Source organism: Teleopsis dalmanni, chromosome 2 (assembly GCF_002237135.1).
Source record: "Teleopsis dalmanni isolate 2A chromosome 2, ASM223713v2, whole genome shotgun sequence".
In the NCBI taxonomy this organism is placed as follows: Eukaryota; Metazoa; Arthropoda; class Insecta; order Diptera; family Diopsidae; genus Teleopsis; species Teleopsis dalmanni.
In genome coordinates, this window is record NC_051847.1 from 219,947,323 (window position 1) to 219,972,830 (window position 25,508).

Genomic DNA, 25,508 nt, shown 5'->3' on the forward strand with positions numbered 1-25,508 from the left:
ATCGAATATATTATGTTAACTATTTTATTATACAAATAATATCAAATGGAAATTATTAATTAATTTTTTATTTTAATTTTAATGAATTATCTGTAAAAGTACCTAAACATTGTATATGTATGTATGCTGTCATATGGAATTGTTCTATTTACACAATTTAAAAATATTTACAAGGAAATAACTAAATATAACTAAATAATTATATAGAAGTATTTACAATTTTGCTCTTCGTATTAGCTTAAAATAAACTATTGTGCTAAATTTTCTTAATATAATATTATATAATAATTAAAAAACTATAAATCTTTAAGAAATCAAGAAAATTCTTATGATAAACCAAAACAAAAATTATAATTTAAATATATATACATATATATATATATATGTTATCTATATATAATATATGTAATTAATATACGTAAAATAATGCTCAGAAGTGGAACTAAAATAAATATAAAAATATATCAAATATATAAAAATTTTCCTTTGTATTATTATATTAATATATATATACAAAAAAATTTTATTCCCAAAGATCAGTGATCAATTATTGTATTACCCACCGTTGACGTTAATCAGAACATTATCGAGAAATATTAACCAATATTTTCCGAACACCAACTAAGAACTAAGAACGCTCTTAAAATCAAGAATCTCAAGTGAAAACCCCCAAGTGTGGTTTAGATGACTTTAGCTAGTTTATAACTCTGTGTTGATCACTCGCATATTTGCAAGGTATTCTAAAATGCTATCAATTTTAATAGTTTATATTGTTAAGTATCTCTGATTAAACATAAGGAATCCTTCCGCAAATATAAATAATAATGAATATTCTAACATTTTTAATAATTTTTTTTGAATTGTGTCTGGATTTTGTATGAAAAATGATTCAAAGTGCTCCATATTTGTCTAGGTAATTATGATAGTATAAATGTAACGTTATATTGTACCTAAAAAGGGTTTGGATTTTCTGCCACATTTATTATTCATATTTTTCCTTCAAATGTCGTTTAAATACTTGTATAACACATATTTCTCATGTGGTCGATCCATAGTTGGACTCTAAGCATTTTAGAACCTTCAAATTGTAGTCATCTTTAGAAGACTGCGTCAGACTTTAAAGTTTCATATGTGTGAAAAAGGTAGAAAAGATACATAGAAAGAGTTTTCTTAGGTTATTGTTCTTCGAACAGCGTAGTTAATATTATTTTTAGTAAGATGTAACCGAAACAAATAATAGATTAGGTTAGGTTACATTTAAAAGGAGTATGATGATACAAACATTAACAGTTACACTCTGAGGGAGCTAATGCCAATTGTGATGTTCCTAAAATTGTTAGGAGGTAACCAACTAAACTTAACGTTATTACCAATTTGATTCTACAGTTAACCATTTCGTCTTCAAGATAAAGTTCCAGACATCACTTAAGCCTACTTTTGCTAACCCAAACAAAACAGAGAAGAAATTATCTCCTAAATATTGGAACCATTACATCTTAAGTAACAGGCAGAGACAAAAATTAGATTGAACTTTATAGATTGATACTTTGATAGATTGAACTTTCTACTCATAATAGCCATTTCTGCATAGTCCGTTTATAGAAAAGCGCCGACGTTAAAATATTGATGCAATAACACAGTGTTCGGTTAGAACACGAACTATGCGAACTGAAATTCAAAAGATTTGCCGGTCTTCTAATCTAGGCTTTAGGGTCTTAGCGACGCGATTAGGTTATAGACTATTCGTCATCATAATAGTGAATTTATCTATGTTCCTTAATACTTTACACATTACAAATTGAATTAAATTGTCTGTCTAGACTCTAGAGATTATATCTATCAGGGAGCTTCCTTTGGTCACCTCATTTGCTAGTTTATTGACTTTGATATCTCTATGTTTAGAACCCAACAAAGAGAGACATTATGATGCTAAACGTTCATTGTAAGGCAAATCATTTCATCACAATCTTCGATTTAATAGTTCAGCAAATAATTGCTTTTATTGCTGTCCGAATGTCTACAAAGATAGTGATGTTGGAAAGTCGAATGCTACTAACTTATATTAGCCAAAAAAAAAATAATAGAAATTATTTTGGATTACTTTTGGATACATAACCGAAGTTATTGTAATATTCCTAAGTGTTCACATTCACACTTGTCGGTCTTCCTTTATCAATCTCAATATTTTCTATATGGAATAATCAGCGCTCTGGCAAGGCCTCCTATCTGAACTATCCATTTGTAATTTTTTTCGCTTTTGTAGCAACTAAACACTTTTTATTTATTTTTTTTTAATTATTTTTTATTTAATTGTTTCAATTAAATGTAGCCTTTTAGGTTTTTAATTTCTGACGATTTTGTAACTGCCAAAGTTACTAATGATCTTGCATAGTGAGTTGGGTTTCTCAACCCTACTATAAATAATCTAAGTTTATACTTGAAAAAACAAATAATTAATTTTGTGTTTAAAATTGTGCTTAAAAATGTAACTTACACTTTTTCTAAATAAAAAAACAAATTAATATGAAACAGACCGTAAATGCACCAATTACTGTCAAAGAGAAGAAAACCTAATCTCAGTGGAACCCACAATTAAACGAAATTCTAACAACTTTTGAGTGCATTTACTTTCGACACATACAATTTTACTTACAGCAAATAAATAAATTATTAACTCAAAAACTAAAATAGCGTAAATTCAAGAAATGCAGTTTATTCGGTTCAATTAAAGAAAGTTGATAGTTACAAAATTTCCTACTCAGTTCCTCGCATTTAGTATCGATTGTGATTGCAGTACGATAATGTCAGTTCTTCTGCACTTAATACTTTTAATAAAACTATTTAGTTTAAGTCGTACAGAATGGGTAAATGTGGATCAGAAATCATTACCACAAAAGAATAGTCAAAAAAACATAAATCAAAACGGAGATAAAGGGTTTGATACAAATACGCCAAGTCCCGCTTGGGTTGCTTATCAGCATGAGAGGTATGGTAATTCTCCATCGATATCGACTAACCAAAGCTCAGTCAATAACACAAGTCCCGCCAAACCAGTAAAACAAAAAGTGGAGACTACTTCCAGGCAAGACATGAATAACGATTACGAATTTGATGATGAAACTGAAAATAATGAAGAAAATTCCAATGAAAATGGTGGCTCTATACATAATAATAATGGAATACAATATCCATCAATTAATGGATTTATAAAGTTTCTCACTTCGTTGCGAACAACTTGGATAAGGAAATCAGCTTTTACTATTAAACAAAAAATAAATTTACTCAAAAATCTGAGAGATAGTTTAATGCATATAATTGGTAAGTATTTAAATATCATAAATTAGATATATATAGAATTTTATTTGACTCTGCAAAATTAATGTGAAAAACCACAAAAATATATATTTATTTCTATATAAAAGATCAATAAATGTATATAGACACATAATACAATATATTATTTTACTGCCAATAATGGAATGGGACTTCATACTCAATAATATATGTAATATATATCTTATAATTGTCATCAAGTTCAAATAAACGTTAACATCAACTATTTACTTTTATTTCCCTGAATTGTGTAAATAATTTTAATATATGTTATTTAGTTAAAGTTGTGGTGCTCTTTAATAATTAAATAGTAATCATTTTCGGAACAATATTAATTAACAATTATACTCGTGAACAGTATCTAAATTCAACTACAATTAGTGCTTTGTTTGTGATTAGTAGCTCTTTGTCGGACAATAGTATTTTTCTTATAATTCTCATGAAGTTGGAATAGCTCTTACTATAAATGGTTTACTTTTATATCCACAAATTGTGTAGATCTTTTTAATATAAATATTGATTTTAATTTATCTTTGTGTTTTTGATTAGAATCTTTCTTATTGCTAAGTGCAATTAAATATATATAACAGAAAAAATTTAACTTTGTATTTTTCGCATTTGACATACTTTTCGAATTATTATTAATTCGACATTATATTGAAAGCAATAAAGTGACTATAATATACATACATATTACTTACAGCCTCTCAATAAATTTACATTTTTTAAATTACATTGCAATAAATATTTTAACGTTAAATATGTTTATACAAACGTTGTAACGAGCTTTTTCGACACTTTTCAAGACTAGGGTATACTAAGGACATACCAGAGTTCTGTACAAGATTCTTTAGAAATTTTTAGGAATAAAGGAAATTTTGTCCGTCGTTTCTATGATACAATGCCTACTTATTATGTGTGGTTCTGGTTCCTTAGCTCTTGCTTTTTTATTATATACTAACGAGTATATTTTATTATATACCTACTTATTTTGAATTAGTCAGTAATTAAAGTAATAATTAAATAAAAATATATGATTTGTTTACTATTTCTCTAACAGAAAAAAAATTTTCATTATTGTGGCAACCGAAAGTATATTTAAGACGCAAGCGTGGGATACTAGAGGAATCCAATTTGGAGTTCCCACCTGAAGCGTCTTTAATTAGCATCAGTTTTCTAACGTTTGCCGTTTTCTTAATAAAGCTTGTGTTGGTAAATAATTGAAATATATATATATATTTTTATAAAACATATTAAATGAAATAGATAATGTCAATAATCAACAAAACATTTATTTTCTTTTTCAGCGAGTTGTTCACATCGTAAAGAGTAAACATTACAATTTTACTGGTTACGGAATTACAAGTGATATATTGGGAAAAACAACTACTGTAAACTTTTAAATTATTTTATTTACTAATGTTAATTATAGTGAAATATTTTTAATAAAATGTAGTTTAAAATATTGTTTTCACTGTGGATTTAATTAAGTAATATGACATAAAAAAACCGTTCTTATCTTGAGTGATACTAAATCCAAAAATTAAAAACTATGTAGAAATAAGTTTTTGAAAACCATCAAAAGTGATTATAGTGAAGCAGAAAGCAGAAGCTGAGATATAGCGTATTTGTAAAGTGGAAGTATTAAAAGAGTGTCTAACTGATTATACCTTTGATAAGGTATTCTTTAATCTGCATTATTAGTTGTATATATATTTTTTTTCTGATTATCATACTCTAAAAAAAGTTTTCCACTGCTTTTTCGGTTTTTAAATATGTTATACATATATATAAATTTATAAGGAAATATGTATTATAAACAAACATATTATTTTAAATAGCTTAATCACCAAATAACATACATATTACATGAAGCATAAATGAAAGTATTTTACACTCTGTAATTATCGAAATTGTGTACACTAAAAATCGCATTAAGGCTGAATTTTAAAAAAATTTTATGCAATGTTAAAAATTAGTAGAAAAACTTTTTTATATAATGTTTTATGTTAAATTTAACGTAAAATGTGTAAGTAAAAAATATGAAATTACACATTTCTGAAGAAAATAAATAAAAAATAATGTTTAAAAATATAATAGTAATAATATAAAAATAAAATACAAAAATTATAATTACATAATTTTATATATTAATATATATACGTATTTGACTACTGTATTGTATTGGTTTAATAAAATGCAACGCTATCACCCCGAACTTAGTAGCTCCGCATAGAATTTAAAACACACATTAAATTCCAAATATATCAACCACACGTGCTATAACAACAATAGTAAAGCGTAACACATCTATGATTCATAATAATAATAATAGTAAATTACAAAAACTATTATTTGTTATTAATATATATATATGCATATATATAGTTAACCATCGTAGTTTGTTCACCACACTGTATATGAACGAAACGGTTTAATGAAATGCAACTCTGTTACTCCAACACTGAACAGTTTTCAGAACACACACACACACATTCAATCCCAAATATATTAACCACACGTGCTAGTGTTTATATAGTTTATTTTCCTTTAATAAATAAATAATTAAGATGAAAGAAAAAGTAATAATTGATGAAATTGTGGAAGCAAATGAATCAACTTTACCAACCTTAGGTGAGCCTTTGTTTTATATACAGTCCCCAATGTATGCTAATCCGGCATTTGTTTACAAAAGTAAACTTTCAGAATGGTGAGCTGAAGGAAGTTAATGAAGACAAAATGCAATTTCATGCAATTAAATATAAGGATAACACAAAAGGTGTTATGGTGAAGGTTAATGATGATGTGTACCATGGACCATTCACCGAAAATGAACACATGCAAAATTTTATATGCATACGAAACAAAGAAACTAACAAAGTAAGCGTTACTTAAATAGATATCTCAAAATTAGCTAAAAGTTGCAGTTTAGATGCGGCTCATACCCATTAAGCAGGCGATGGTCAACAATCAAGTCTACAATGAATTGGAGCGTAAACGTATAGCACAACTTCCGGCAGAAGTAAGTAGACTGCATATGTTAAAAGAATTCGGTGGGCGTAAGGCATCGCGTTTTGTGACCAGCCGCGAAAATATGAAAGTAAATATTGACATGGTAAAAGATGATTTGGATGCGACAGTCAATGACTCTAAGATTGAGCAAGATGATCCAAATGATAGCACCAGTAATGTGTTAGTTACACAGTACGACATAATACGGCCTAAATTTAATGCAGAAGCAACAAAACAGGAACAAATTTACGATGTACACGATGTAGTACCAGAGGAATTGCTTGAACGTTTGGAAGATGAAGCGAAGGCCGTATTTGATGCTGATGTTTCAGATTTACCGTATGTTGAAGTAAATTTTAATGTTGTACAGTATTATAATTATGTATATTTTTTTATTATAGTATCAATTCAGTGTATATACTTAATCTTGTAAAGAAGCTAAAGGAATCGCCAATTTCAAATCAAAGTATATTGCACATAAAATTATTGGTGTATATGGATTGTTTGCTAAATTTTATAAAATCGCGTGCACGCAGTATGAAGAATGTTGAATTATCACAAATTAGTGAAAAAGTGGAAAATCATGTGCGTTCTAATTTCGTAAATCCAAATGGTACATCTTTGTAAGTATAGAGTATTTTTTAAAATTATTAAATAAACTTAATTTGTTTTTACCTAATTAGCTTACGCACCGTTCTGGGTACAGAGAAATCCATTTGTTATTATATTGTATTAGCATTATTAACAAGCGAAAAATATGAGGTGGATATGAAAATTCTTCTGCAGGATCTTTGTGTACCTAAAGCAAAGATAGTCAAATTGGCACATTTAGTCAATGCACGCGTTAAAGTTGGATCGGATCGTCTTTGCCTGTATTTACCAAAGAATATGCCTGAACTTAAAACTAGAAAGAGAAAATCGTTATAAGAAATATTGTTAAAATGTTTTGACTGTAAATAATTTAATTTTAATTCTATAAAATAAAAGTGTTCAAGTGAACATAAATATTTGAATAGTTGTTGATATTTTTATTAAATTATAATAAAATAGTTTTTAATAATTAATCAACACTTTGTTAGTTCACACTATGAATCAAAATCAAATTTGAACTTTGCAATAGCAATTAAAAATGAGCATATATTTCTTTAACGAATTATTTACTGAATTGAAAAATGTGATAAGTTACCTCTTAATAAATTTAAATAATTGTCCTGAGTTAAAGTATTTTATTCACTAGCATTACGAATCCTAATGAAGTTCGAATCTAACCAAAGCGGTCATGAGGGAAACTATAAATAATATCTAATATTATTTTATTTATAAATTTAAAAGAAAAAAAAAAATTTTTATATGATTTAATATTGGTAAAATGTAGTTTTTAGCGGCGTCGTATAATAAACAATAATTGAAACTAAAATCTATAGAATATTCAGTGGTCTTCGTCTTCAATATAAAAACTTAATTATTTTTGATGTGTAATGCATTTAAAATAAAACTATAAAAATGTATAAAAATCAATATAATTTAAATAAAAAGTAAATTAGAATTTTGTTGCTATAGCAAAAATAAATTATTTTGTCAATAAAGAAAAGATACGACGCCACACATACACACACACACATACACATACATACATGAATGAAACAAACAAGTTCGTATGATTCATTACGCCTTACCTGAAAAATGTGTATAAATCAACAAGAGAATTATGCTTTTATTATGTTAATTACTTTATTGATTTAAATTTAGTAAGCTATAGAATGTAGTTATTGTTTAATTAATTGTTAAATAAGCTTGATATCTTGACTAATTATTTAGTTACAAAAATACATTTCAATTTATTCATACTTTATTTAACATTTATTCATTTAGAGCTTTAACTAAACCGCAAATTTAGTATTTAAAACGCTTTACGTCGAGATTTATAACATTGAAAATACAAAATATATTATTAACCAAAATTTCATATAGCAAAAAAACGAGATAATAATAAATTCAAATGAAAACATTAAAAAAAATACTTTAGTAACAATTTCAATTTACTTAAAAACAATATATTGTAAACTTTTCATAATATTTTTTAAATAAGAAGTACGAAAATAAAACTCAAATCTTCAATTAATTTTAAACATTCTAACCGATATACCTATAGTCTCGCCATCCCTCCCCGTTGTTCTGTTGAATATGTATTTATTGTATTGGAAACTTTAGACAGCCAAACCGAAAACTGAAACAATGCAATACATTGTTTTATTTTCCCAGCGTACAGTGCAACTGCCGTCAGTATCGTTATTCCAAAAACAGGAGCTTGCCGTATGTAAGCCAGCGCCGTTCTTCTGCATAATCATCGATGTTACGATGTATTTATATGGCTTTTGTTCCTTGGTCAAAACACTGAGACAATTTTCTACCACTTGGCCAGTCCAATTGTTTACCTTATCATGTTGGTACGCATTACCGCCGATGGTGTTTTCTATAGCTTCTTTTATAATTTTGCTTACATCATCCACGACAAAGTGACTCTCTTCGCGTGCGCCTTCCATTTTGTTGCTTAAATATTTAAAACATATTTTGTTAGAACACACATTATAAAAACTAGTCTTAATTTCTTACTTGAAAATTAATAAAGAATATTATAATACAGAATCATACAAAAAAGTGCTACAATGTATTACAAACAATTATTTTGGAATGCCTTTACTCTAGTTAATCTCAATAATGTTTTGTGCTAAAATTGCGAAATGTCAATAGCGAAAAGGTGGGCAGCGTTGCCATTCTTAAAATTAATTATGAAAAGAATTTTTTATTAAATATGTGCATTAAATATATATATTTGCTATATTTAAGTAAGTCTTAATATCTACTTTAAAATGATTTTTAAAATTATTTTTAAGAGCGTGCAAGGAGTTGTTGTAACCACGATTGTATATTACATATTATATAGCATTTAAACTGGCAGCAAATACCTCATTTCAAATCACTCTGATTTATCAATTTGCGTATTGATTTGATTTTTAGCCTATGCCGAAAAAATGTTGAATAAAATATACCTTCAAACTTCATAATATAAACTTTATATAATATAAACTTGTTTCTAACTTCGATAAAATAATTTTTGGGAAGTACAAGTTCCAATAAGAAATGTATCATTTTCAAGGAAATGCAACCACCAAATATTTGTTTTCCTATTTTTTTGTAAATATGTCAAAAACAGCTTTCTCAAACTGTTTTATGCCATTAAAAGTTTTTATTTAGGGTATGTTCATTGTATTCAAATGCATATGGAACGTATTTGGAACTCATTTGTACAAAATCAGCAAATGGAATTCATTTGCGCATATGAGATTTTGTATGCAGAAATCAGTAATTTACTTCTCATCTATGATTTTTGATTCAAATCAGTCATTTGAGGTCAATGAAAATGCTATATTAAACTACAAAAATATGACTAATTACATGTTTAAACTTCATTTATTAGTCAACAATATGGCAACACTGCATTGGTGTACGTGCAAGTCAAAGAATACATGAGCAATTATTCTTTGGTGCGAACATAGAAGCAAAACAGCGTATGATAAAATATTAAAGAGTTTAAAGTAAAATATAAATAAGTGTTTAAGTTTAAAATATGACAACATCGAATACATTTTCAAGTTCAGATACCGCTGCTTTGGAACGCGAAACCGAATTGACAGATGAACCCACCGTAACGCAAGAACAAATGTGGAACGATAAGCACCAAAAGACTGCAGTGGATTGGATTCGTCAGAATGCCTATCAAAGAGTTAGTTTATATCAAGTTTATTATAAAATATTTTATTAAAAGTGATTTTTCTTTTAGGTTTGTTTACAATTTCCGGACGCTTATCTACCACACAGCAATGCTATTTGCGATAAGTTAAAGCAAGTGTTACCTGGCATCAACTTCTTTATACTCGCTGACACTTCTTATGGCAGTTGCTGTGTAGATGAGGTAATATTGCGTAGTCTAAGGATGATGATAATATTACTTGGATAGAATAATTTTATATACAACAAATGTTGAGTTTTTATTAAAGTATTGAATTTTGGTTTTTAGATTGCTGCAGCGCACATTGATAGCGACAGCTTAATACATTTTGGAAATGCCTGCCGGAGTAAAGTATCTCGTTTGCCTGTGTTGTACATGTTTCCTGAATTACCAATTGACCTGCAACAACTATTTGAAAAGATGTCAATGCTAAAAGATAATAGCAAAGACAAGGTCTTGATCGTCTATTTAGATATTGGCTACCACCATTTGCTAGAAAATGACTTGACCGATATGGAAACGGCTTCTTTAAGTAGTAATCTTGTTAATATAAAGTATGTTTTTTATATTTATTAAATATTTTTTCTTCGTTAGAGAATTTAAAGGAAACGCTCCAATGCAAAGATGTTCATATTGTGGCTTATCCTGCAGTGGAGGAAAAAGATCAAATATTATGTAATGATGAGCAAATATGTGTGTTTGTTGGAGAAGATAATAGCAGATTCTTTAATTTGTCATTAACAAAGAAAGGTAAATCTTCAATTTTTTAAAATGATTACAAATTTATCTTAAGGCAATCTGTGTTGGGGAAAAATACAGTATTTTGTTGATCATATCGTTCCAACGGTTGGGGTTTAAAATAGTAGCAAAGTCATTTAATATCTTTTTTATTTACATATATTAGTATTTTTAATGTCTTGAAATATTAAAATTTAATTTTTTTAAACATACATTTTGCAGCTCAACAGTGGTTCATTTTTAATCCATTAACAAATACTCTAAACGAAAAGAATCCTCTGACTGCGAACTACATAAGACGTCGTTATTACTACATTGAGAAATGTAAGGATGCACAAACATTGGGACTTGTTGTAGGCACACTCACTGCTAGCGGATACTTGGACGTCATATCGCGACTACAAGAGATGGCAAAGAGTAGGGGCGTTAAGACACAATTGATATCGGTTGGACGCATTAATCCAGCAAAATTGGCAAATTTCTTGGAGATAGATTGTTTCGTGTTAATTGGTTGTCCCTTCAATAACATATATAATTCCAAAGAATTTTATAAACCAGTCGTTTCTGTATTCGAAGCAGAAATGGCATTAAATCCTGCATGGCATATGAAGTATCCAGAAGCTTATGTAACTGATTTTACCGAACTCCTCCCAGAAGGTAGTAACTTTATCGCATTTAATAAGGAAAATATTGCCAGACAAGATGTTAGTTTAGTAAGTGGTCGGCTGCGACATGCCACAATTGATGATAGCGTGGAGTTGGCAAACACAAACGCTCTAAGCGCACAACAACAAGCTTTGGTTACACAAGGCAAAATGGAAGTTATGACTACAAATGTTGGATTAACTTATGAAGATCGCACATGGAAGGGCTTGGAGCCTGCATTGGGCTGTACTGAACCAGCGAAATTACAAAAAGGGCTGAGCGGTATACCAATTAAGTATACACACGATTGAATGAACAATATTAGGTTTACTTTTTCTTTTGTACTACTATTTTTAATATTTTATAATTAATAAAATTGAATATAGTTTAATCAACATTGTAAATTTTGTTTATTGTATAGTCCTTGAATCCTTTTGTATCTAATTTGCAGTGGTTTGAAATTGAAATTTTGCTGAGTTTTGTTTAGAAATTTAATTATTGATAATTTTTATTTAGTTAGACTATATTTAAGCGAGCGCCAATCTTAAACTCTTAACCAGTACATTGATGAACGAATTCTGTTATAGTCGGGCAAATTTTCTACTGGACCAACTGAAGCGACAGCTGGACATCTATCGTAAATGTATTTCATAGCTACATCACGTACATTTTGTACGGTCACCTCATCAATACGGTGTTCAAGTTCGTGCAATGGTATGCGACGATTATAGCAGAGCATCTGGCGGCCAATGTCTTCACAAATTGGTGTGGTACCATCGAGTTGTAAAAGCATGTTAGTCTTCAACAAATTCTTTGCACGTTCAACTTCAGCATCAGTTACCATAGTGCAGAGACGCATCCACTCTGTTTGTACGTTGAAAAGCATATCCTATAAGAACAAATACTGTAAGTATTGTAACTTAAATTTTTAAGTATCACTTTACCTCGCATTGCAAAGGATCGCAGACAAAGTAAATACCCCATAAGCCAGTATCCTTGTAGCAAGTATTGAAAGATTGGAAGCTGTGACATAAATCTGAAATATTTAATGAAAGAATTACACTAGTAATATAAGCCTAATATTTAAGAGTGTTAGGGAACATTTTAGAATCAATATTTTATTTACTTACTGTCTTCGGCGCTGGCACGTGCTAAATTCGAAGCGTTGTTAACACCACCACCTTGTGAACGATCCCATGCGCCAATTAATGTATTAGCAACCATCAATGGAATATTATCTTGGTCAGTCCAGCCACAACCTTCTACAGCAATAGCCACATGAGCTAATGGCAAAGTATCATCACGTACACGCACTTCGGAACCAGTAAACCGGCAAGATGTAACCTCAGGCATTTTGCCGTCGAAAGTATTTTCCAATTTTCCTAAATTCTGATCAGCTAGTTTGACTAATTCTTCGTGTTTGACACCACCAGCTCCAGCAAGTACAATACGAGAGGCCTTGTAATGGGTATTAATGTAGTTTGAAAGATCATTCTTTCCAATGCATCTAATAAAGTCATACATGTATTCCAAAAAAACACAATTAAATATATTAAATGATTTACTTAATATTCTTTGTGGGTCCCAAAATAGTTTGACCTAATGGGGTTCCTTGATAGGCAGTGGCATGTAAATGATCGAATACAACTTCCTGAAGATTGCTCTCGACTTCTTGCATTTCACGTAAAATAACTGATCGTTCACGTTCAATTTCGGACTCGCCTAATTTGGAATTTTGAATAATATCTGCTAAAATCTCAACAGCTTTTGGTACATCTTTTGATAAGCATTTGGCATAGAAAACAGTTTGCTCGCGAGAAGTGTAGGCGTTTAGGTGTGCGCCCATATTTTCGACTTCCAACTCCAAATCGGTTTGAGAGCGTTTAGCTGTGCCCTAATAATTATTATTTTTTAATAAATATTTTTAAAAAAAGTTAATACTATTAACTTACCTTGAAGGCCATATGCTCGAGAAAATGAGCTACACCATTGTTTTGACTAGTTTCGGAGCGAGAACCAGCATCGATCCAGAGACCTACAGTCGCGGTAGACGCACCAGAATCTTCGCTAGCAACGCGTAAACCATTATTCAATGCTGTTACTTGCGTGGCTGGTATATTGAGAAGAGTTTTTTTTAAAGCAGCATCACTAGCTTTGAAACGCTATTATTTAAACAAAATATATGGATAATTAGTAATTTTAAAGTGTTTTATAAGCACATAACCTCAAACGAGGTTTGTACTTGGAAGTTTTAAATAGTTTCACAATAATTTAAAATACCAATTAAATAAATATCAGTCGTTAATAAGAATCAGTTATATTCTCTTTATATAATTCGTATATCATTAATTTTCAACTGCTTATTTCTTTTCAATTACGTAATTTCATATGAAAATTTCAGTTACCAAATGTAAAATTATGTTTTATCAGAAACTTTGTGTCGGATGTTATTTACCTTTAAAATGGTGACAGTCCTCGAAAGGGTTTTCAAATTTTGTGAAATACCAAGCACACGTAATGCCATTGCTTTCGATGTTATTTAATTTATTGTGATAAATAAAATAAATTTTGTGCACCAAGTCCAAAAAGACGGTGTCTAAAAAATTTTTCCTCTGAAGGTAGTGTGTTGCTGTATGCAGTAAGAAATGTCAAATTTGTGAGTGATGCCAGACATATTTAATGTCATGTGTTGCTTATAAGAAAACCAAATTTTATTTATTTATATATACGCATTGTATTTCATTACTTAACCAATTAACATTAGCAAATTAAAATTTTTTGTTTCAAAGTAGCTAAAAAATACTCACGACTTACAAAAGAAAAGAAAACATATAAAGCAACAACAATCTTTTGAATAAGGGTTCACTCGCTAAAAATTTTGTTTTAGGTTTCAGTGCAGCCAAACTCGAAAAGTAATCTATTGTGAATATGTTGCAAAATTCCAGTCATCCGTTAAAATCGTGTGAGCATTTTATTTATTTAAAAATTCAAACACATAATTAAATAAACTAATTTAAATACATAAGATAGAAATGATTACTATTATCTTTCTTATACTGATTTTGTTTTCTTTTATTTAAATTATATAATTTTTATAGTATGTATACAATTTTTATATTTCATATTATACATAACACAACAAAAAAATGTAAAAAAATAAAAATATTTAACGTATTTTAAAAGTGATATGAATATGATTCAACCAGTCTCAGTGCTGTTTTTTGGGTAATTATTGAATAAGAGTAAACTCTGTGTAAGGGGTTTTTGTCACAAGGATTTTAAACTGGAGCACAGTAAAGACGCGATTGTTAATTACACTTAGCAGTACCCGTTATACTCTGGTTAAAACAATAAGCGTAACCACAACAACAACAACAACACTGCTCGTTTATTTAGTCCAACCTTTTTGAAACCGCTTAACTAATAACTCAAATTGTATGGTTGCCAAGACTAAAAACTCGTCTATTGTGAACGATTTTTGGAAGTACATATGAAATTTTCAGTTCATTGTCAACGAATGATTTGTTAATTTTTTGTATTTCGTGTTATCATTGTTTGTAACAAATACATTATTTTTTTTATTTATTATTTTACTGTTAAAAGGAATGAAAATTCATATTTTAATTATAATGTAAAAAGATAAATGTTCTTACCAATAATTATAAAGAATTATTATTCATTTTTGAAATTTTACACGTTTTGCATATGTAAGCCTAACAAATTTTCCGTTTTGTCCAGAGTTGCCATCTAAAGTAGTACTTATTTTATTTGTTCTTTTGCGACATGCTTACAAAAGAAAAGGCCTAAAAACAATAAATAAACAAACTTTAAGAAATACATGCAGTTATATTTTAATGTTTGATATAATATGGCAACACTGTTTTTCCACTTCATAAACATTGAACACAGCTGACTTTTCCTACATTTTTGGTTAAGAAATAGATGTGTTGTTAGGTTGATTTGATTATCGCAGTTTAAGATGCCGCAGGATTCAAATAAAGTTGTGGACTTCGGTAATATTATTTAATTGAATTTATTCAGAAATTTTAAAAAATATTTTGAAATAAAATCTGATGAAATTTTAGATGTCGTTAAGTACTTCCTAAAATTGCTGGAAGAGGATAAGGATCTGTCATCTGGTATAGCAGCTATTAAAACGTTGCTAATGATACTTGAGAAAAAACAATGTATGTTGAATATATAATACATATTAATTTTATAATAATTGTAAATATAATAGTTGGCACTATACATATTCTACACACTACCATGCGAGAGGCTGTGGCAGCCATGCGTAATACAGATTTGTCCATTGCGGCTGTAGTGTCTGGCGGTGAGCTGTTCTGCCGTTTCATTACATTAAGTTTGGACGATAAACATATGGAGGAATGTCGGCAAATTATGTTACATCGTGGAAAAATATTCTTAGCAAAATTGTTAAATTCGCGTAATGTTATTGCACAACAAGCGCAACAGTTCATTACGGATGGTTGTCGTGTGCTGACGCACTCGCGTTCACGTGTTGTGCTTAAAACACTGATCAGTGCTGCAAAAGCCAACAAGGAATTCCATGTTTATGTGACACAAGGTGGACCTGATAATCCAGGGTAATATTCAATATTTCTAAAAACTATAACTATTTTGAAATATCATAATTTATGCATTTTTTAAAATAGTGAGCAAATGGTCGCTGATTTAGAAAACGCAGGTATTGATTCAACACTCATTTTGGACTCAGCAATTGGTTACGTTATGGAATCTGTTGATTTTGTAATGGTAGGCGCTGAAGCGGTTGTTGAGAGTGGTGGTATTATAAATCGTATAGGCTCGTTTACTATGGGTCTGTGTGCGCGCGAAATGAAAAGACCTTTCTATGTACTCGCGGAAAGTTTCAAGTTTACACGTTTATATCCTCTTAATCAAAGAGATTTACCTAACGAATATAAGGTATGCTTCGATGTGTTACTGACTCTTTATTATCAATTCAATTCTTATTACTTTTGCTTTCAGTATTCACGTAAGGACTTAAGCGATGTTTCGAAAATTCATCCACAGGTGGACTATACACCACCCGCGTATATAACATTACTGTTTACTGATTTAGGCATACTAACACCTTCTGCTGTGAGCGATGAATTGATAAAACTGTATATGTAGAGACAATGATTCCCTTCTTATATGAAATTTGACCATAAAATTTATAAAAGTGAAAGTAAATTTTTGTTGATTTTCAATTTAATTAATTATATCATTTATTGTTTTAATATCAACGGTTTACATTTCTTGTTAGTACTTCTTTCTGTGCGATAATAACACTAATATGGGAGCTAAATATTTTATATATTTAAATTCACACGTAATTATTAATATATACTATATTTTATATATTCAATTTCAAATATATGTTTATATTAATTATACTGTGTTTAACTTGTACGTAACTCAATTGAATTGACAATAATAAATTTCGTTTACGAAATACGAAATCCTTTTCTCTGTGACTCCGAACCAACTAATATAATTAATTTAAAGCATCAATGCGAAGTTGTATTTGCATCGAGACTATTTCTGTTTGTGAAAAGTAAATAAAGTGCATTTAGTTTTGCTTATAATAAAGTGATAATAAAAAAAAAAATATAAATTCTTGAAAAATAAAACATATTCGTTAAATAAGTACTTCCTTTTTGGAAAGGAAATCATACCATACATTATATGTGTTGTTTTTTTAATTTCAGAAACTGACAAAAAATATATAAATATTAAAAAAAGCGATAACATTAAACAACAAAAACTTCTCTAAAATAATCAAACGTACAAATTAGCAATGTCCTCTTCATCAGAACTGTAGCCATCTTGTACGTCCAAATCTTCTTCCTCGCTCTCCTCGACTTCAGCCTGTACCAAAAGTAATATATTTGAAACACATAAATGAATAATTTTTATAAGTATACGTACAATTTGCCCCGTTTGTACATTGATTTCTATTTGCAAACGTATGTCAAGCACAAGAAAAGCTGAAGTAATCAGTACTGGTATCGTCAAGCGGCTCTTATAAGCCAAATCCGTTAAAAATAAAAATAATTTCCCAAATTGTGTGTCCATACTGAATCCTCTATAAATATTTTAGTGGTATGTTGTTTTTAACGACTTGCTCGTCCGTCCGTTTCCTTGCTTTCGTCTTCCAATTGATCGTATTTAACAATATTTACTGTTTCGCCAATCGTAATCGGCTGCACAGGCTGTATATGTCGGCAAATCTCTTGCACTGTAGACTCAGCACCACTCACTGGTGTATCCAATTCTAATATGTCATAGTTCTGTGTACTTGCGGGAAAATCGTCTGTCAGCAGAGTCCTTAAGCAATCTTCTCGCTTTTCTGCTAACGCCTTCACAAGTTTTGAATCTTTTTTAATTTTTTCAAGTTTACGTTCTGTCAATTAAATATTTTTTTTTTTAATTTAGATGAAAAAAATTATGGCTACTCTATTTACCTAAACCACGTAAGTAACTATCGGAATCCGGTAGCGGCTGATGATTCTTAGACTTAGTACCGTTAGAATTGTTGTTTGTGTTGTTAGCGGAAGCAGAAGATATAGTTGTAAAATTATCTTCGAATTCCAAAGATGCTGTCGTTGCTTCTGTTTCCGGAGCTTCGTTGCTCAGCTCGTTGTCTTGTTCGTTATTTTTAAGCTTATTATCGCTCAGCCAAGGATCTGACATTTTCTTACTTCACCAAACAATAGTTATTTTATTTCTATTTGGAACTTAATAGGTACGTCATATTTTTACTTCCAGTATTTACTTATTTACTTTAAAAAGTATTAAAAAATACTTTTGTTGCAAAAGTAGTGCTGCCAACTTGTAAAACTTTTAGCTTAAGCAATGGCCCAGCACACAACAAAAGCACGACAAGCTTTACAGTAAAAAAAAACAACGATGTGTAACGTGACGTCATGGATCTTTTATTCATAAATTTCGTTTGACATTTTGAAATGTATGTTAATGCTATGGGGGGTGTGTATTAACGATATGATCATGGTACCGGTAAAGCATGATAAGATACTCATACTACACGTTTAATATATATATCTTGCCGCATTTGTATATCCGACATTTCTTTGGACTTCTTATATCGTCCAGTCAATTGTTCTAAATCAGGTATCGATGCGGAACGATATAATATCATAAACATCAGCAGTTTTCACCGCAACTGCTTGTGTTATTCTATATATTGAAAATGTTATAAGCAGGAATTATGGAATACAGTTCATCATCATTCTTTTCTACCATTCTTGGTAATATATACTTAGGCCGTGCGCGAGTTAAAGTAAACTGAAATTTCCTAGAAATTTTTTGCACTGCATTTATGTAAATATTTTTTTATTGCACTTATTTATTATTTTTGGTTAAAAGTTTCAAATTCACAAAATTTTTAACAAGGTAACACTTAACTTCTTTAATTTTTATCTAATTTACCCTATTCGAAATTCTCGTACATACCAACATTCGCTGCCATGTCGACATAATTTACTATTTGCCTCAATTTACCAACAATTTACTCGAACTCACACATGGGCTTATTTGTATTTATACACAATGTAGTTTGCTTGCATTATATGCATTTGTGTTAGATTTGCTCTTTACGGAAACATGACATTTGACAGATTGCAACAGTGATGGAAATGTCTGAAAGATACTTTAATAAGGGATTTGTTATTTTTTCCGCACATTCCCATCGGCTTTATGCTCATCATGTTGACTAAAAGTAATAATTAATTTAAAATTATTTGTTTTAATAAATTAAAATTATTATTTATTGCGTAATATTGGCAACCCTACATTTAATAGCTGTTTGACATTTCTGCTAACGTCAAACCGGCAGCATGCAAACCGCACATTTCAACGTCCGTCTTTCTAAACTGCAATAATAAACAAACTATAACGAGAAAAATAAGTCTATAAAATGGATTCCTTAATATCAGATACAAATGGTTTAACTATTACAAAAGATTTAAAATTGCGGCCTATGAAATGTGAAGCATACACACTCTCGAATAGTGATAGTTCTGTTACATATTCACAAGGTAAATTAAATCTCTAAGATATTAAAAGAAATGTAAACAAATATTTATTTTTATTTAAATGTGAAGGTATGACATGTGTTGTGGCGGCATGTTCTGGTCCTATGGAGTGCAAACTTCAACATATGAATGGTGAAAATGCTTACGTTGAATGCATTTATCGACCCAAAGCTGGTGTGGCTACAATTCACCATAAATTGTTTGAAGGGATAATAAAAGATACAGTGATCGCAACGTTTTATACCAACAAATTGTGTCGCGCAAAGTTCTCAGTACAAGTGCAAGAAGTGGAAGATAGAAGTGGTGTAAGTGATTTATTTAATTAAATTGCTTTCGCTAACTTGTTTTGGATTTCAGTTATTCGCTTGTGCGCTCAATGCGGTTTCCTTGGCAATGCTTATGAATGGTGCGTCTATGAGATATGTATTTACGGCAGTACATTGCATTTTGGATGCAAAACAGCGTCTAATACTGGACCCTGATTTAACAGAGTCAAAAAATAAACTTGCCACTTTTACATTTGCGTTTGAAAATGTGCAAAGAAAAGTTGTCACGGTTTATGCCAATGGCAGCTACACTCGTGCACAATTTAATGATGCTGAGCTGCTATGTCGAGCAGCCAGCTTTGAGGTTTTAGACTATTTTCGTGCCTTTATAACACCTTTGTACAATGTAATACGCAAGAACGTGGGAGTCGTGGCGCTGGATTATAGATCAAGTGAAGAAGATGACACAAAAGCAGAAAATGCTAGTAAAAATGAGAAAGATTGAAAAGTTAATTTTAATAAGTATTTTTAATTAGAATAAAAAAAATTGCGTAAGAAAGACTAATGTTTTCATCATAGTCTGGGTAATAGGAAAAGGTTCAATAAGCGCCTGCAATCGACTCGACGACCAAGAAGTGCCGTACAGCACACCCAAAAGGGACTATGCAAACTGATATTTTTGGGGTACAACAATAACAAAAATTAAATAGAAAATTCTTCTTCTTATAGGAAATATTCTTTATTTATTGTAGAAATCTGATATTGTGCTAATGTAAAGTGGCGTACCTTTTAGCACTTGCGAATTGGACTCGGTTATATTGGCTACAATAAAATCTCCGGCAGCGATTTCCTTTGTCTCTACACTATTTTTCGATGTAGGTAAGGCTGTTGCAGGCACAATAACTTTAATGTTAGCTTCATTGCGACCAAACCAACTTTCACTTGAGCGTTTGCTTTTCCCTTCTAAGAGTATAAGTTCATCTCTTCCCTCATATTCTTTCTGCAAGGCTGTTGCAGTGTGTCTAAACGCCTTGACCATGCGTTGTAAACGTTCAATTTTGACAGCTTCAGGTACATCATCCACATATTTACGATGTGCGGTTGTACGCTCACGCATGCTGTATGCAAATAGAAAAGCCACATTATACCGCACCTCTTCGATAAGTGTTATAGTATCGTCGAATTCTTCTTCAGTTTCTCCACAAAAACCACAAATGAAATCACTAGAGAGACCAACATTAGGTACGTAGCTTCTAATGGTATCAACCAAGCGTAGATAGGCATCACGTGTGTAGCCACGTCGCATACGCGCGAGCACCGCATCATTGCCTGATTGTGCTGGCAAGTGCAAACTTTTGCAAACATTCGGATAATCACGTATAACACGCAATACATCTTCACTGAAGTCCTTTGGGTGTGGTGATGTGAAACGTATACGTATCTCAGGCACAGCTTCTGCCACAGTACAGAGCAGCGTAGCGAATGGCACGCCACCGATTTTTGGCTTATAAATTGTACTAAAACCTGGTGCTATGTTACTAGTAATTTTATCGTTAGAATTGCTAACAGTTATGTCTCTATAACTATTGACGTTCTGTCCTAGGAGTGTAACCTCTTTGACACCTTTATCACGCAGCGCCAACACTTCATTGACGATTGATGTCACGGGACGTGAGCGTTCGCGACCACGCGTAAAAGGTACTATGCAGTATGTGCACAAATTATCACAACCGCGCATTATTGAAACAAAAGCTGTAGGAGATTCCACATTCAATCGCACTGGCATCACATCAGCATATGTTTCGTCCAATGATAGCAGCACGTTAATGGTCGCTTGTTCATAATGTCTGGAAACAGCCAATAATCTTGGTAAGTCTTTGTAACTATCGGGACCGGCAATCACATCGACACACTGTTCACGTTCCAATAGGCGCTCTTTTAGCCTTTCCGCCATACAACCCAGCAGCGTTATCTGTAAAGGTCGACGTGCTTTAGAAAAATTTCAGTTTTTTAATTCAAATCTCTTGGGCACAGCAAAAGTTTATATAAAACTCACCTGGACGTTTTGACTTCATTGCGTTTAAATGCTTCAAGCGATTCCAAATTTTTTGCTCCGCACCTTCTCGTATGGCACACGTCACCAGCATGATTACATCCGCCTCCTGTACATCACTGGTTCTGTTATATCCGTTCTCTTGCAGCACTGCCCAAACCACTTCCGTGTCATTTGTGTTCATCTGACAGCCATAAACCTCGAAGAACACTCGGCGTCCCTGCCCAGCGTAAGTATCGGGATTTATATAAGGCACAATTGTAGTTGGGTCTGGTATTGCATTTACACGTGGTACGTGTTTAACATTAATGAAGTCCTGTAGGCCAGGACCGGTTGTGACTCTTTCCAAAAATGTTTCTCGTTGTGTATTTGAGACTTTGGTGGAATTTGTTGCAGTGCTTAAAATACGTTTGTGATTACTTTTAGCGGATAAAGTACGCCAGGTCCTGCTTAAACATAGTTTCATGTTGAAGTCCTTCACTTGAAGACAGATTTGTCTTATTAATTTTATTATAAAACTAAAGCAATTTTAGTTCACCGCATTTAAATTGCATAAACACATTAGGAAAACATCTGTGCTAGTCGCAGTGCAATGACGGTATGTACTCATGTGTAAATAGTGAAAAGTTATAACAGTTATAACAAAAGAGACGAAGGAAATTTTTTATATAAATACGTGGATATTTGATAAAAAAAACCGTTGATTTTAAATTTTGAATAATAACATATATTAAGTATTTAACTGACAAAACAGTGTGGTTAAGAATGATGGAATTCTTTTATTTTGCAATTACCAAATATATAAATCGAATAGTTTAGATTGTGATAGCAACTGGATAAAAAAATCAATGTTACTCTGTATTTATGATGGTGCAGAATAGATAAAGCTGGTCGTAATGTATAAAGGCCTGAACCTAACCTATAAACTATTATCATTACCAAGAATCTATGATTCTAATATGAATTAAAATTATGTTGTGTATTTATGACGTTTTCGATTGGTAAATTTGGATTCAATCTAGATTTGCTTTCGATCTGTCAAATTTATTGCCCAACCGAAAGTTTTTAGAGTACATGTAAGATTTTTGCAGTTTGTGTTAGCAGGCCTTTATAACTACACCGTAGCTGGTCCCAAGAACGGTTGAAAAAAAACAGAATGGAACTTGACCAGCTAACCAGAATTGCTTTTTGAACATCATAGCGTCTCAGGAAATAGGTGAGGACAAACAACAATTCTATAGCTTACTAAGAAAGCGAGTTACAATAGTCTTTGAACCCATCAGGTATTTATCTCATCTCTATATCTATATCTCTTCGTATATCTGCTCAAAAGCAGAATGTAGTTCTAATAGCACTTGATAAGTGTTCCTCAGATACACTACTATAATATAGTACAAATTAACTTGGCAGGACACTCATCATCTGCCATCTTTAGTTTGTTCAAAAGATTTGGCGAAAAGTTGTCTATAGAAGAGTAATGTGCGTTTAACAGTGGCGCTCGAGACTATTAGAAGAAAGATACAGAATGTGGTGCAACAGAGGAAGAATGATGGTCAAAAACGTCGTGATGAGAGTTATACATTTATGTCAGTTGGACCATTCGAGTTGTAGAACGGGGCAGGAGAGGAAGGGCGATGATCAGAAACTTTTTGATGAATGTTGTACATTTTTGAGAATTGTGAAGACCAATTTTTAAGGCTGCAAATTTATTTATACAATTGGTTGCAGTAGCTGCTTTGCTTTAAGTCCTAAAAGAAAAAAGAGTGCCAAACATCTGACACATAAATTGTATTAGTGTAGGATTGCAATGACCAATCCATATTGATATTCAAAAAACTGAAAAGAGTGGAGTCGTTCTAATAGGAACGCGGATCGGAAACCTCGTTGTGGAAGTTATACATTTTTTTTCAATTCTTAAAAACCACTTTAATCCAAAAGTCGTGGATTAGTGGATTACCTACCTAGGAAACATCGTTGCATTTTTTGCTCATGGTTTTATTTTATTGACTTCTACTTAGTCATTGACATTACTATCAAAGTTAAAGTATTGAGCTTTAGAGCGAAGTACATTAATCTTTTGAATATTTGGATTAAAATATCCTCTTCTCGGAGGTGAATTCAAACTTAATGAGGCAGCAGATTTTAGTAACTTAGTGCAGTTGTGAGTTTCTTAACTAGTTTGTTTGAATGTTCCAGTTGATGTCTTGGTAACAAACACAAATACGTTAAGGACATTGCATTGTTCAAATCCTGTACCACATTTAGTTGCCATGTTTATGTTGTACACGTTAGTGACACTACTTGTGCCATTGGCTTGTGTTGTGTCACATTGTGTTGTGTTGTGTTGACCATGTTAATACTTCTTATGTGTAAATATTGTTGTTGGTGTTGTTGTCATTTGTTTAGGTTGTTAACTACTCCAGCTCCAGTTCCAGCTCGAGTACAAGTTCGTTTGTGTTGACTTTGTGCACTTCAAGTGTGTGTCGGGCATTCGGATGGCATTGCGGCAATATTGTAATTATGATAATGCTCAGGTGGTGACAATTTTGTGACACCAACGATCTGGTCAAATAAATCTTTGTACTCGCACCAATAACAACAACTCCACTGCGAAATAACATTGTCCATGTAATCCTGCTCCATGCGTGGCTTGTAGAACAATGCAAGCTGTAGCAGTTACAAGTGGTAATGTATCGTAGCATCCTAAACATCTTAGGCATAATAAAATAGTTTATATTTAATTTATATTATTCAGTTTATTAAATGACACTCATTTATTACATAATTTTGGTGTTTTCCAAAATCCCTACTTAAAAGCTTTGTGGCTTCAATTACTGCTAGTTCAGTGGTAGGGGCAGAAGTAATATTTGATAATTTCAATGTGGCAACATTGTAGTAGGCATAGAAGTATTACCATTAAGCAAGCGAATGATAAGTATAAGGATAAGTAAGTAGGAAGTAGGGGAAGTATAAGAAATTCTAAGTATAAGGAATTCATTTTAGTGCTCCGTCGAATTTCAAAAAATGATTTTTCAGTTGGTAAATTTAAGTTAGCTTTAGTTAGTTAATACATATCTATCAATAAATCATATAAGTAGTGGTGGTACGTTTGGTTTAAAGTAGTCTCGAACTAATGGTTTAGAACAGTCCCGAATTATCCTTTAAGAAAAACCTCGAATCATTGCTTCAGAGTAATCATTTATCATCGAATCATCGTAACCTCAAACTAATTGTTCAGAGTTTTCCGAACTAATGGCGTGAAACATCTGAGAAGCAATGGTTTATAGTAGCTAAGAAATCAGTGGTTTAGAGTAGTTTTAAACCAATAGTTAAAATTAGCGTCGAACAAATGTTTTAATGTAGCTTCAAAAAAATTTTTTAAAATAGCCACTAAAGTATCATTTAGAGTTGCATCGAATCAATAGTTCAGAAAAGCCTCGAGACATTGTTCCAAAGTCTTAAGTTAATGGTCTAAAGACCTTCCGAACCACTGCTAAAGAAAAGCCGCCAGGTTTAAAGTAACTTCAATCTAGTGGCTTACAGTTACTGGAAGTAATAGTTGAAACTTATCTTAGAAACAGAGGTTTACA

At 31.2% G+C, this 25,508-nt stretch overlaps 9 protein-coding genes across 11 annotated transcripts; 5 read left to right on the top strand and 4 right to left on the bottom strand.

The window, feature by feature from the left end:
- Positions 1-2,801: 2,801 nt before the first annotated feature.
- On the top strand, positions 2,802-4,736 carry LOC119676778. The gene is made up of 3 exons (XM_038088037.1): positions 2,802-3,318; positions 4,394-4,545; positions 4,641-4,736. The coding sequence occupies exons 1-3, from the start codon at positions 2,802-2,804 to the stop codon at positions 4,734-4,736; spliced, it is 765 nt and encodes a 254-aa protein (XP_037943965.1).
- A 1,104-nt stretch (positions 4,737-5,840) lies between these two features.
- Positions 5,841-7,290, top strand: LOC119683359. The gene is made up of 5 exons (XM_038097017.1): positions 5,841-5,967; positions 6,029-6,213; positions 6,266-6,684; positions 6,747-6,968; positions 7,029-7,290. Exons 1-5 carry the CDS (start codon positions 5,904-5,906, stop codon positions 7,270-7,272), a joined length of 1,134 nt encoding a protein of 377 aa, XP_037952945.1. The 5' UTR covers positions 5,841-5,903; the 3' UTR covers positions 7,273-7,290.
- Positions 7,291-8,063: 773 nt separating this feature from the next.
- LOC119683363 (dynein light chain Tctex-type) lies at positions 8,064-9,084 on the bottom strand. Its single transcript, XM_038097022.1, has 2 exons — positions 8,959-9,084; positions 8,064-8,895 (listed from the first exon to the last, which is right to left on the bottom strand). The coding sequence occupies exon 2, from the start codon at positions 8,886-8,888 to the stop codon at positions 8,553-8,555; it is 336 nt and encodes a 111-aa protein (XP_037952950.1). The 5' UTR covers positions 8,889-8,895; positions 8,959-9,084; the 3' UTR covers positions 8,064-8,552.
- A 782-nt stretch (positions 9,085-9,866) lies between these two features.
- LOC119683357 (2-(3-amino-3-carboxypropyl)histidine synthase subunit 2) lies at positions 9,867-11,913 on the top strand. 2 transcript variants are annotated; one of them, XM_038097014.1, is made up of 5 exons: positions 9,867-10,129; positions 10,187-10,318; positions 10,424-10,670; positions 10,730-10,885; positions 11,096-11,913. In XM_038097014.1, the coding sequence occupies exons 1-5, from the start codon at positions 9,974-9,976 to the stop codon at positions 11,827-11,829; spliced, it is 1,425 nt and encodes a 474-aa protein (XP_037952942.1). In that variant the 5' UTR covers positions 9,867-9,973; the 3' UTR covers positions 11,830-11,913. The 2 variants fall into 2 exon arrangements, with proteins under 2 accessions (XP_037952942.1, XP_037952943.1); XM_038097015.1 differs by having other exon boundaries at positions 10,424-10,667.
- Positions 11,900-14,152, bottom strand: LOC119683358 (mitochondrial-processing peptidase subunit beta). The gene is made up of 6 exons (XM_038097016.1): positions 13,974-14,152; positions 13,471-13,680; positions 13,084-13,412; positions 12,649-13,025; positions 12,463-12,554; positions 11,900-12,407 (listed from the first exon to the last, which is right to left on the bottom strand). Exons 1-6 carry the CDS (start codon positions 14,040-14,042, stop codon positions 12,063-12,065), a joined length of 1,422 nt encoding a protein of 473 aa, XP_037952944.1. The 5' UTR covers positions 14,043-14,152; the 3' UTR covers positions 11,900-12,062.
- Positions 14,153-15,420: 1,268 nt separating this feature from the next.
- On the top strand, positions 15,421-16,764 carry LOC119683361 (translation initiation factor eIF-2B subunit alpha-like). Its single transcript, XM_038097018.1, has 5 exons — positions 15,421-15,531; positions 15,604-15,705; positions 15,759-16,125; positions 16,195-16,465; positions 16,529-16,764. Exons 1-5 carry the CDS (start codon positions 15,498-15,500, stop codon positions 16,673-16,675), a joined length of 921 nt encoding a protein of 306 aa, XP_037952946.1. The 5' UTR covers positions 15,421-15,497; the 3' UTR covers positions 16,676-16,764.
- A 74-nt stretch (positions 16,765-16,838) lies between these two features.
- On the bottom strand, positions 16,839-18,339 carry LOC119683362. 2 transcript variants are annotated; one of them, XM_038097020.1, is made up of 4 exons: positions 18,010-18,339; positions 17,474-17,948; positions 17,334-17,413; positions 16,839-17,086 (listed from the first exon to the last, which is right to left on the bottom strand). In XM_038097020.1, exons 1-2 carry the CDS (start codon positions 18,236-18,238, stop codon positions 17,659-17,661), a joined length of 519 nt encoding a protein of 172 aa, XP_037952948.1. In that variant the 5' UTR covers positions 18,239-18,339; the 3' UTR covers positions 16,839-17,086; positions 17,334-17,413; positions 17,474-17,658. The 2 variants fall into 2 exon arrangements, with proteins under 2 accessions (XP_037952948.1, XP_037952947.1); XM_038097019.1 differs by lacking the exon at positions 16,839-17,086 and having other exon boundaries at positions 17,113-17,413.
- A 1,019-nt stretch (positions 18,340-19,358) lies between these two features.
- On the top strand, positions 19,359-20,424 carry LOC119681431 (exosome complex component RRP46-like). The gene is made up of 3 exons (XM_038094618.1): positions 19,359-19,602; positions 19,669-19,904; positions 19,957-20,424. Exons 1-3 carry the CDS (start codon positions 19,482-19,484, stop codon positions 20,368-20,370), a joined length of 771 nt encoding a protein of 256 aa, XP_037950546.1. The 5' UTR covers positions 19,359-19,481; the 3' UTR covers positions 20,371-20,424.
- A 180-nt stretch (positions 20,425-20,604) lies between these two features.
- Positions 20,605-22,452, bottom strand: LOC119685957 (CDK5RAP1-like protein). The gene is made up of 2 exons (XM_038100377.1): positions 21,922-22,452; positions 20,605-21,854 (listed from the first exon to the last, which is right to left on the bottom strand). The coding sequence occupies exons 1-2, from the start codon at positions 22,382-22,384 to the stop codon at positions 20,605-20,607; spliced, it is 1,713 nt and encodes a 570-aa protein (XP_037956305.1). The 5' UTR covers positions 22,385-22,452.
- Positions 22,453-25,508: the final 3,056 nt, after the last annotated feature.

Bases quoted from the DNA above. Each gene is read 5' to 3' on its own strand.
- LOC119676778 (XM_038088037.1), top strand. From the start codon at position 2,802: ATGTCAGTTCTTCTGCACTTAATACTTTTAATAAAACTATTTAGTTTA. The intron at 3,319-4,393 runs GTAAGTATTTAA...TTTCTCTAACAG, and splicing joins TAGTTTAATGCATATAATTG to AAAAAAAATTTTCATTATTG. The intron at 4,546-4,640 runs GTAAATAATTGA...TTTCTTTTTCAG, and splicing joins TCTTAATAAAGCTTGTGTTG to CGAGTTGTTCACATCGTAAA.
- LOC119683359 (XM_038097017.1), top strand. From the start codon at position 5,904: ATGAAAGAAAAAGTAATAATTGATGAAATTGTGGAAGCAAATGAATCA. The intron at 5,968-6,028 runs GTGAGCCTTTGT...TGTTTACAAAAG, and splicing joins ATCAACTTTACCAACCTTAG to TAAACTTTCAGAATGGTGAG. The intron at 6,214-6,265 runs GTAAGCGTTACT...GTTGCAGTTTAG, and splicing joins GAAACAAAGAAACTAACAAA to ATGCGGCTCATACCCATTAA.
- LOC119683363 (XM_038097022.1), bottom strand. From the start codon at position 8,888: ATGGAAGGCGCACGCGAAGAGAGTCACTTTGTCGTGGATGATGTAAGC.
- LOC119683357 (XM_038097014.1), top strand. From the start codon at position 9,974: ATGACAACATCGAATACATTTTCAAGTTCAGATACCGCTGCTTTGGAA. The intron at 10,130-10,186 runs GTTAGTTTATAT...TTTTTCTTTTAG, and splicing joins GTCAGAATGCCTATCAAAGA to GTTTGTTTACAATTTCCGGA. The intron at 10,319-10,423 runs GTAATATTGCGT...TTTGGTTTTTAG, and splicing joins GCAGTTGCTGTGTAGATGAG to ATTGCTGCAGCGCACATTGA.
- LOC119683358 (XM_038097016.1), bottom strand. From the start codon at position 14,042: ATGGCATTACGTGTGCTTGGTATTTCACAAAATTTGAAAACCCTTTCG. The intron at 13,413-13,470 runs GTAAGTTAATAG...AATAATTATTAG, and splicing joins TCGAGCATATGGCCTTCAAG to GGCACAGCTAAACGCTCTCA. The intron at 12,408-12,462 runs GTAAAGTGATAC...TTGTTCTTATAG, and splicing joins GCGATCCTTTGCAATGCGAG to GATATGCTTTTCAACGTACA.
- LOC119683361 (XM_038097018.1), top strand. From the start codon at position 15,498: ATGCCGCAGGATTCAAATAAAGTTGTGGACTTCG. The intron at 15,706-15,758 runs GTATGTTGAATA...TAAATATAATAG, and splicing joins GATACTTGAGAAAAAACAAT to TTGGCACTATACATATTCTA. The intron at 16,466-16,528 runs GTATGCTTCGAT...TTTTGCTTTCAG, and splicing joins ATTTACCTAACGAATATAAG to TATTCACGTAAGGACTTAAG.
- LOC119683362 (XM_038097020.1), bottom strand. From the start codon at position 18,238: ATGTCAGATCCTTGGCTGAGCGATAATAAGCTTAAAAATAACGAACAA. The intron at 17,949-18,009 runs GTAAATAGAGTA...TTTAATTGACAG, and splicing joins TAGTTACTTACGTGGTTTAG to AACGTAAACTTGAAAAAATT.
- LOC119681431 (XM_038094618.1), top strand. From the start codon at position 19,482: ATGGATTCCTTAATATCAGATACAAATGGTTTAACTATTACAAAAGAT. The intron at 19,603-19,668 runs GTAAATTAAATC...TTAAATGTGAAG, and splicing joins TTCTGTTACATATTCACAAG to GTATGACATGTGTTGTGGCG. The intron at 19,905-19,956 runs GTAAGTGATTTA...TTTGGATTTCAG, and splicing joins AAGTGGAAGATAGAAGTGGT to TTATTCGCTTGTGCGCTCAA.
- LOC119685957 (XM_038100377.1), bottom strand. From the start codon at position 22,384: ATGAAACTATGTTTAAGCAGGACCTGGCGTACTTTATCCGCTAAAAGT. The intron at 21,855-21,921 runs GTGAGTTTTATA...ATTTTTCTAAAG, and splicing joins AATGAAGTCAAAACGTCCAG to CACGTCGACCTTTACAGATA.